The 10000-nt window shown below is 34.0% G+C and overlaps 1 protein-coding gene across 1 annotated transcript in view; it reads left to right on the top strand.

Moving 5' to 3' along the window:
- LOC137614932 (DNA-binding protein HupB-like) overlaps nt 1-10000 on the top strand; it is a 47037-nt gene that overhangs the window by 249 nt on the left and 36788 nt on the right. The window contains exons 2-3 of the mRNA XM_068344582.1: nt 5148-5198; nt 6402-6772. Coding sequence (XP_068200683.1) covers nt 5148-5198; nt 6402-6772 — 422 coding nt within the window. The remainder of the gene's footprint in view (nt 1-5147; nt 5199-6401; nt 6773-10000) is intronic.

Raw genomic sequence — 10000 nt, 5'->3', positions numbered from 1 at the left:
ATATAAAGAAAGTTAACATCAATCAACACATTCCATCAAAGAACAATAAGTCCAATATGGTGAATATGCTGATTGATGCATTTGGAAAAAGAATGCCAAAATGGTGCAATACATGTAAGATATGGTATTCCATTATTAATCCTCAACAACTGATCAGAAAATGCGATGCCTGTCATATTCCAACACACCCTACATGTGCTGAAATACAGCAAAAAATAAAAAATAGATAGACAAAGGTATTCTGCTTAACATGCTTAGTCTTGATAGAAAATATAATTAAGTCGATACTGAATCTGCAAATAGTTGAAGAAGAAGAAGAAGAAGAAGAAGAGAAAAATTAACAGGATATGTGTAAGAATGCAGAGGAAATCATTGATATAACTTATGATGCAATCCAACAACATGTTTATGAAGACATAAATCATCAGATGGAAACAAATATTAGACCCAAGAGACTCTACCCGGACCTACATACTTTTAGGGAAGAGCAACACAAGAAAAAAAAAAGAAAAGAAAGATAGTCTACAATTTGCTGAAAGAGGGAATTGCAGATTTGGCGAAAGATGCTACTACAAGTATCAAAAGATATGCCATAATTATGAAATATATGGTAAATGTACATATTTAGACGGATATGGAGACAAATGCAGATATCTCCAACCAAAAATATGTAAAAACCTAAAAGAAGGAAAAGGATGCAAATTCAACAAAAAATGTCGATATATGCATCCTGCAACCATGAATGAAAGTAAGAGAACTCAGCAAACAGAAAAGAAAATAAAAAATAAAATACAAGCCGAGTATATACCACGCTATGCACAACAGGCCCCAAGATATGATGCCTTTCAACTCAAATATGCACAATTAGAGCCTAACTACAAAGAATGCATCTATAATGCCAGGGGTTGGTGCAGATATGGGGATAATTGCGGGTATACACACTCAAAAAATATGAAGGCGAAAGAGCAAATATAATAGAAAAGTTGGATTTTTGATGGCAGAATTCCTGGAAATGAAGAAAAGAACATCATATCAAAACAGGAAGGAAGCATGGGAAAATCCATATCACCAATATTAAATAATGGGGATGAAACACATACCATCATAGTGATGAATGCACAGGGTTTAATCAAGAGTAACTCTAAAAGGAAAATAGAGTTCTTAGAAGAACTAACCCAAATTGAAAAAAATGCATATATTAAATATAAGTGAAACATGGTATTCCCAAGACACTGGCAGTGATGACCAGATAAAGGGTTTCCAAACATATAGATCAGACAGAGCAAATAAGAATCAAGGGGGAACCCCAATATGTAGAAGAGACATAAATCAAGGAGAAGTCTGTGAAAAATACAGCAACACAAAATGTGAATTGAATTCGGTAGAATTTTTAATTTGAAAAACTAGTGAATATTGTAGTTTACAGACCCCCAAATACTAAGGAGTTTTACATAATAATAGAAAAAATAGATGATATATGTAGAAACCATAAAGACTGGAATATGCTGCTATCCGGAGATTTTAACTTTCCTTTCACAGATTAGAAAGAACGGATAGAAGAAAATGGTTATATATATATATATATATATATATACATATAAAAAAGAGAGTAATAGTAGCGCAGAAGATAAGAGGCAATTTGAAAAGCTTCAAGATATGCTATTAGAACATAATATGCAACAAATAAACCACATTCCAACAAGAAAGGAAAATGTCCTAGATTTAGTATTTGTGCATGAGGTGAATTATGTTGAAGAAATAATAGTGTACAACACGGAAATTTCAGACCACTATGTCATAAAATTAATAGTCCATGCCAAAGCGCGGGATCGCAGAGATAATCAAAGCACAAAATGTTGGGAAGGATATGGAAAATATAATTTTTATAGTAAGAATATAAAATGGTCAGAAATAAATGAAGAACTGAACAAAGAATGAAAAAATGTATTCGTAAGTGATAATATTCAGGTAAATGCAGACATACTGTTCAAAATACTGGAGAAAATTGTTTAAAAATATATACCGAAAAAAAAAACAATAAACAGTATACAGCCAAGAGACAGAAGGATCGTATTTCAGAAAATTAGAAAGTGGAAGAAAAATCTTGCAAAAGAAAAAATGTATGGAAAATTATGGAAATAAAAAGTAAGATAGAAAATGCAGAACCAAAGATTATACAATCGAAAGAAAATGAAAAAAGGGACTTGCAAAGAGAGGATACTTTAAAAAAAAAAAAAAAAAAAAAAAAAAAAAAAAGTACTTTACTCCTATGCACAAAAGATGAATAGAAGGAGATTAAAAATAGGCCCTGAAAGAATTGAAGGACGGTAAACGAATAAAAAAAAAAAAGGGAATATGCAACATAATAGCAGAAAAATATAAGAGGAAATTCACGCCAAGAATTGCGATGAAAATAAGGAAACAGAAATAAGAGAAGAAAATGTTGAATATCTAACGGATATAGATATTAATAAAGCAGATATTGTCAAGGCTATAAGCGAAATTGAAAATGGATCGGTAGCCGGACTAGATGGAGTTCCAGCGATTTGGTTGAAAAAAAAACTGCACACACTATCGCGAAGCCGCTTGCAATACTACTAAGACAGCGAGATATATGTTAAACATAAATTAGGTTATATAACCCCTATTTTCATAAGTGGATCAAGAATAGAGGCAAGCAATTATTGACTTGTTAGTCTAATATCACATATTATGAAAGTGTATGAGAGGGTAATAAAAAAGAAAATAACGAATCATTTGGTTAAATATAATTTGTTTAATATAGGTCAACACGGTTTTGTGCCTGGAAAAATTACAAAAACCCAACTGATAGCACACTATAAAAACATATACAAAAATATGATAAATGAAAAAAACACAGATGTGATCTATCTAGATTTTGCAGAAGCTTTTGACAAGATAGGCCATAATATATTAGAGAAAAAAAAAGAGAAAGCATAAAATTGTGGGAAAGATAGGAAAATGGGTAAAAGAATTCCTGCAAAACAGAAAACAGATAGTGGTTGCAAATGACGAGAAATCAGATGAAGATCAGGTAATATCTGGCGTGCCACAGGGTACGGTATTAGCTGCACTGCTGTTTGTTATTATGATCTCATACATAGACTGTGATGTTAAAAACTCTGTAGTGAGAAGTTTCGCCGATGACACAAGAATAAGTAGAGAAATTACTTGTGATGAAAATAGAAACTCACTACAAAGAGACCTAAAAAAAATATATGAATGACTGGAGATAAATAGGATGGTATTCAACTCCGATAAATTCAAATCAATGAATTATGGAAACAGAGAAGGAATGGTATATGCATACAAGGGACCTAATAACGAGACAATCACAAACAAGGAAGCAATTAAAGACCTTGGTGTAATGTTAAATAGGAATATGTTATGCAACGAACAAATAGCAACATTGTTGGCTAAATGTAAAGCAAAAATGGGAATGTTATTCAGACACTTTAAAACAAGAAAAGCTGAACACATGATTATGCTTTACAAATCTTATGTACGTAGTATACTCGAGTACTGCAATGTGATATGGTACCCACATTACCAAAAGGATATTGCACAAAAAGAGAGTGTACAAAGGTCCTATACTGCTAGAATAGAAGAAGTTAAGGACCTTGACTACTGGGAAAGACTGCGATTTTTAAAACTATACAGTCTAGAAAGGAGAAGCGAACACTACATGATAATACAAGCATGGAAGCAAATAGAAGGAATTACTGAAAACATCATAGAACTAAAAATATCAGAAAGAGCAAGCCGAGGTAGATTAATAGTGCCAAAAACTATACAAACAAAACTAGGGAAGGCGCACAAGACATTAATCCACTACGCACCAGCATCGATAATACAGCGACTATTTAATGCGCTGCCACCCCATCGAAGATACATATCAGGAGTGAGCGTAGATGTGTTTATGAATAAGTTTGATGAATGCCTACGATGCATCCCAGACCATCCAAGACTGAAAGATGCAAAATACACCGGAAGATGCATTAGCAAGTCTCTGGGGGATATATGAGGTGCCTCAGACTGAGGGACCTGGGGGAACCCAAACATAGAATAAGGCAATAAGGCAATAAGGCTCCCCCTCTCTCTCTCTCTCTCTCTCTCTCTCTCTCTCTCTCTCTCTCTCTCTCTCTCTCTCTCTCTCTCTCTCAAGTGCTCCTAAATGCTTTCACTGTGAAAGGTGTTACTGAAATAAAAATGTGATAACACTCTACATATCTTCAATTATGAGAAAATAATTTGAATAAATGAAATCACTGTACTTTAATAAAATATATACAAATGCTGAATTAACCATTGAAATATATTCATAAATCTTAATTTCATTTTTTTACCACAGTAGCACGGGTACCCTTGCTAGTATATATATATATATATATATATATATATATATATATATATATATATATATATATATATATATATATATATATATATATATATATATATACTGTATATAAAATGATACATGGTAAATGTGGCTTTTGTATTACAGATATTGAAGTTAAATTTGGCAGTCAAATAAAATAGGTTTAATATCAATTCCTGAAATTTTCATTTAGATGTGTAAATTTGTTTAGGAGCCATTTACTATTGTGCAAAAAATAACCATCCCACTCATAACAAAAAACCTTATTCTCTGGATTTCGTTTTACAGATATCAAACTGAAAATTGGTAAAGATTAAGTAAATACCAGTCCAATGAATCCCTGAAAACTTTATTTAGACTTTAGGAGATATTAACATCTCCACCGAAATTCAGCATCCGGGCCTTACCCAAAAATGGCTGTTGTGACTTTTCTATGGTATGGATCAATATCAAAATTGAAATGTAAGTAGTTAATATAACTCCGAATGAACTATTTGGAAATCACTTGAATATCTTTAAAACACTAGGAGAAGTTTATTGCCCCACATGGAATTCTTAGCTAAAAATGGTAATCTTTGTACAATAATTACCACCAGAGCATGTCTATAGCAGGTATGAACATGAAAATTGTGAGAAACAAAGAATGTATATATCCTAACAATCCCTGAAAATTTCATATGTATATCTGTATTAGTAGACGAATTATTGATCCCGCTGAAAATAACTCCAGCTTCTCCCACCCCAGCTCTCCCTCCGAACTCTACAGCGAAAAGGAATGAAAGGGGTATTGGGTGCAGTAAGTTATCTTTAAAAAATGTTGGTGCTTCATACAGGGTCACTCACTTCGTTAGCGACAATAATAATAATAATAATAATAATAATAATAATAATAATAATAATAATAATAATAAGAAGAAGAAGAAGAAGAAGAAGAAGAAGAAGAAGAAGAAGAAGAAGAAGAAGAAGAAGGAGAAGAAGAAGAAGTAAAAAAAGAAGAAGAAGAAGAATAACAATAATAAGAGATGGTTAGACTAGCACAAAAATAGATTTTGTTATTGTGATAACTCTATCCAGTGCCCATAAGACACACATCTTGATTTAAAGACCTTCCTCCGAGTAAATACCTGTTAGTATCTCTGTATCATGAACAGATGCATGGCAAGCAGCTCATGGAGTTCTACCGCGGCTGAATTCTCTCTCTCTAAAAAAAAAGAAAAAAAAATAAAACAGTTAGAAGTGCGACAAACTCCTTGCAATCCTGTTAATTTATTTGATCAAGAAATTTCAGGTCACTATGAAATACACAAAGCCTGTGATGAAGGAAAGGATGAATTTGCGATTGCTGACAACGACAGAATTTTGGTTTTTAGAAAAAATGTTAGGTTAGAGACATGTGTGATTCTTACGTCTGATACACGGACTGAGCCTTTAATCTAGCCTGACTTTACTTTTGTAAGTAAATGTGATATTGGCAAAATGAATGAATGAATGATTTGAAGTTCTCTAGCAGATGTTGGCAAAAGACCTTACAGGAGTTCATTCTATTATTTGTGCAGTGCTCCTCAACAAGCAAAGGGTAATCTACATTAGTCCTTATTGAACACACTAAAGAATCTTTTCCAGAAGTTGCCCCAAAAATCCTTCTCTGTGATTTTGAAATAAAAAAGAAAAAGTTGTAGAGGAAAGAATAAGAAGAAAAATGTCTACTCATAGTATAAGGCCACCTTTAGAATACCTGAGAAGTTTAGCTCATAACTTTTAATTGAATTAAATTGCTACAAGTCATTTATTTAGTCATTTATTTCGAAGAATGAAGTTTTATGCGTTAAGTTTGATGAATATTCTTTTTTTCAGTTTTATCCTATCATTTATTTACTGTGCATGATTCTATATGATTTCTTTCATTCGAAAAATAAGGTTTTATGTGTAAAGAGTAATAAATGAAATTAATTTTTTACATTTTCCTGCTGTTATCATCATTATTTTTTATTTAAAACAGCCGCGCCAAAAAGTCCCGCGCTGGAAAGCGCGGACAAAAAAGTCCCACGTCAGAAAGCGTGCACAAAAAAGTCCCGCGTCAGGAAGCGTGCACAAAAAAGTCACGCGCCAGGAAGCGTGCACAAAAAAGTCGCCCACCAGAAAGCGTGGACAAAAAAGTCCCACGCCAGGAAACGTAGACAAAAAAGTCCCGCGCCAGAAAGCGTGGACAAAAAAGTCGCACACCAGAAAGTTTGGACAAAAAAGTCCCGCACCATACAGCGTGGATAAAAAAGTCCCGCGCCAGAAAGCGTGCACAAAAAAGTCCCGCACCAGGAAGCGTGCAAAAAGAAGTCCCGCACCAGAAAGCATGGACAAAAAAGTCCCGCACCAGTAAGCGTGGATAAAAAGTCCCACGCCAGAAAGTGTGGACAAAAAAGTCCAACGCCAGAAAGCGTGCACAAACAAGTCCTACTCCAGAAAGCTTGCACAAAAAAGTCCCACTCCAGAAAGCTTGCACAAAAAAGTCCCGCACCACAAAGCGTGCACAAAAAAGTCCCGCACCAGAAAGCGTGCAAAAAAAGTCCCGCGCCCGGAAGCGTGCACAAAAAAAGTCCCGCACCAGAAAGCGTGAACAAAAAAGTCTCACGCCAGAAAACTTGGATAAAGAAGGCCGGCGCTAGAAAGCCTGCACAAAAAAGTCTCGTGCCAGAAAGCATGAACAAAAAAGTCCTGCACCAGAAAGCTTGGACAAAAAAGGCCGGTGCCAGAAAGCGTGCAAAAAAAGTTCAGCGCTAGAAAGTGTGCACAAAATAGTCCTGTGCCAGAAAGCGTGCACAAAAAATTCCCGTGTCAGAAAGCGTGCAAAACATAAGTCTCACGCCAGAAAGCGTGGACAAAAAAGTCCTCCGCCAGAAAGTGAGGAAAAAAAGTCGCGCTCCAGAAAGCGTGGACAAAAAAGTTGCGAGCAAAAAAGCATGGAGAAATAAGTACCGTGCCAGAAAGCATGGGCAAAAAAATCCCGCGGTAGAAAGCGTGCACATAAAAAGTCCCACGCCAGAAAATGTGGACAAAAATGTCCCGCGCCGGATAGCATGCACAAAAAAGTCCTGCGCTAAAAAGCGTGCATAAAGAAGTCCCGCTCCATGAAGCGTGGACAATTAAGTCCTTCGCCAGAAAGGGTGGACAAATAAGTCCCACGCCAGAAAGCGTGCAAAAAAAGTCTCAAGCCAAAAAGCGTGCAAAAAAAATTTTGGCGTCAGAAAACATGCACAAGAAAATCCAGCGCCTGAAAGCGTGCACAAAAAAAAGATCCCTACCAGAAAGCGTGCACAAAACAAAGATCCCTACCAGAAAGCGTGCACAAAAAAAGTCCCATGCCAGAAAGCGTGCACAAAAAAGTTCCGCGTTAGAAAGTGCCAAAGTCTCCTTAGTAGAATTCGGGGTTTATCTGCGACTGAAATATTATATATGGCTGATAAAAGCAATGCTAAAAATAAAATTTCTAAATTATTTGACTAATAAAGCGCGTTAGGTGTATGGATGGAGAAGTTAACAAGTTGATGAAATAATGCAACAAAAGAAGTCATTGATAAGTGTATTATTAATAAACTAATAAACAATATTTCTTTTATAAACACTAAATTTCCTAAGATCTTTTCGAGATATCTTTACTTCGGCAAATGGGAATATAGGGAAACATCTGTAAATAAACATGAAATAAGATTAAATAACCCGAATACAATTATTTATGTTCCCTCGTAACGATTACCAGACTAGTTTCTTGTCAAATTGGTTCAGGTAAGTACTGCACGTCACTGGTAATTAGTACAGGTAGAGGTAGCAACATTTGGTAAAACAATATCAGTTATTGTTGTTATTATAAAATATGGAAAGTTGATCTAGGAGCTAATATTAGAATATACTGTATTATTTTTTTCTATATTTTTCTCTATATGATATATGTTTTATACACGTTATCCCTAACTTCTATCTTATTTAGCAATCTGTTTTATTGTATAAACGTGAATTTCACGATAATAACTCTTCTTGAAAGGACAAAACTCGATATTCGAAATTCTACTGAACATTCACGAAATATCTAATTCCAGATAAATATTAAGTTTATGAATAGCTTTGTAATTTTTTCGGAAATTGACTTGAAGAACTTTATATGAATCTTGATTAAATACGCATTGAATGTCTCGGTGGCCGTCAAAAAGAACACAAACGCAAAATAGCCGAATGTTTCTGGTAAAAATAGCGAAATATCAAAAAGTAAATCACTCGACTAAACGAAAACATCTTCCCTTTGCACACAGGGCTTCAATGAATCTAGCTGTTCATTTGTTTTCACGGGTCACATTTCCTCTGGCATAGAAAGCTACTTGAATCACTTTACCACCTTAGTTGAATATTTGTTTCTGAAAGAATTATATTGAAAAGAGTGCCCGTGTTGGGTCTTTTGAGATTCAAATATTTCTAGAAAAAAACAATACTGTATTGAAATCTTGTTTAGCTTCCCATCTAACTAGTTTTTTAGTCTATTAGGTGGCAAGAGGCGAGTGTGGGCAGGATTTGTTCGAGGATTACTTCACATAAAATGAGATATCAAAAACAAATAGCTGGGTATCAGTTAGCATATTCTTTAATATATATATATATATATATATATATATATATATATATATATATATATATATATATATATATATATATATATATATATATATATATATATATATATATATATATATATATAACCATAATAAATGCAGAGGTAATACATGACAATTCATTTATACTTATAAATTCTTATCAATGCATGAACTTAATTATACACTTAAGGTTTGTTATCTTAATGAATATTGAACTTAATTATTATACCACTCCTCATTTACCATATACTCTATACAAAACCACATTCATGCTTCATCTAGATCTTCAATGAAAAGATATAATATGGAGGGTATCACTTACGAGAGAGAGAGAGAGAGAGAGAGAGAGAGAGAGAGAGAGAGAGAGAGAGAGAGAGAGAGAGAGAGAGAGAGAGAGAGAAGCCCATTCCCCGTTTCATGCGATGTCAAGGCATTAAGAAATGACGCATATTTTTCTTCTCAAATTTTCTAATAACTGCAACTTTTGCTTGTCCACTAAGTGTATGAAAGATTGTACAATATGAAAATTGACTGTAAAAAAACAATAATAAAAAAAAAAAAAAACAGATGTCTTAGGATATAAATCTGTGAAGATACTAGAGCCATTTCTGAAGATAAAATCAATAACAAATTGTCACCTTTGCATGTTATTGAAGATGTATAAAATGAAATAATTGTAAAAACTTTATTGAAATTGAAAAATCACTCTCCCCTTTTCAAAAGAATGATCTGCATTAATCCCTGAACACTCGAAAGGGGATATAATCGGAAGTGGGACTGGATGCCAAAGACAACAATGTAGTTCAGTCTTAGATATCAATAAAAGTAAAGAGAGAGAGAGAGAGAAAGAGAGAGAGAGAGAGAGAGAGAGAGAGAGAGAGAGAGAGAGAGAGAGAGAGAGAGAGACGTGTTTAACATAGACTTACTCTGGAAAGAAACACTAAAGAAGCACAAAACTAGATTG

This window comes from Palaemon carinicauda, chromosome 21 (assembly GCF_036898095.1).
Source record: "Palaemon carinicauda isolate YSFRI2023 chromosome 21, ASM3689809v2, whole genome shotgun sequence".
Lineage (NCBI taxonomy): Eukaryota > Metazoa > Arthropoda > Malacostraca > Decapoda > Palaemonidae > Palaemon > Palaemon carinicauda.
This window is presented reverse-complemented; position numbering and strand designations above follow the sequence as displayed.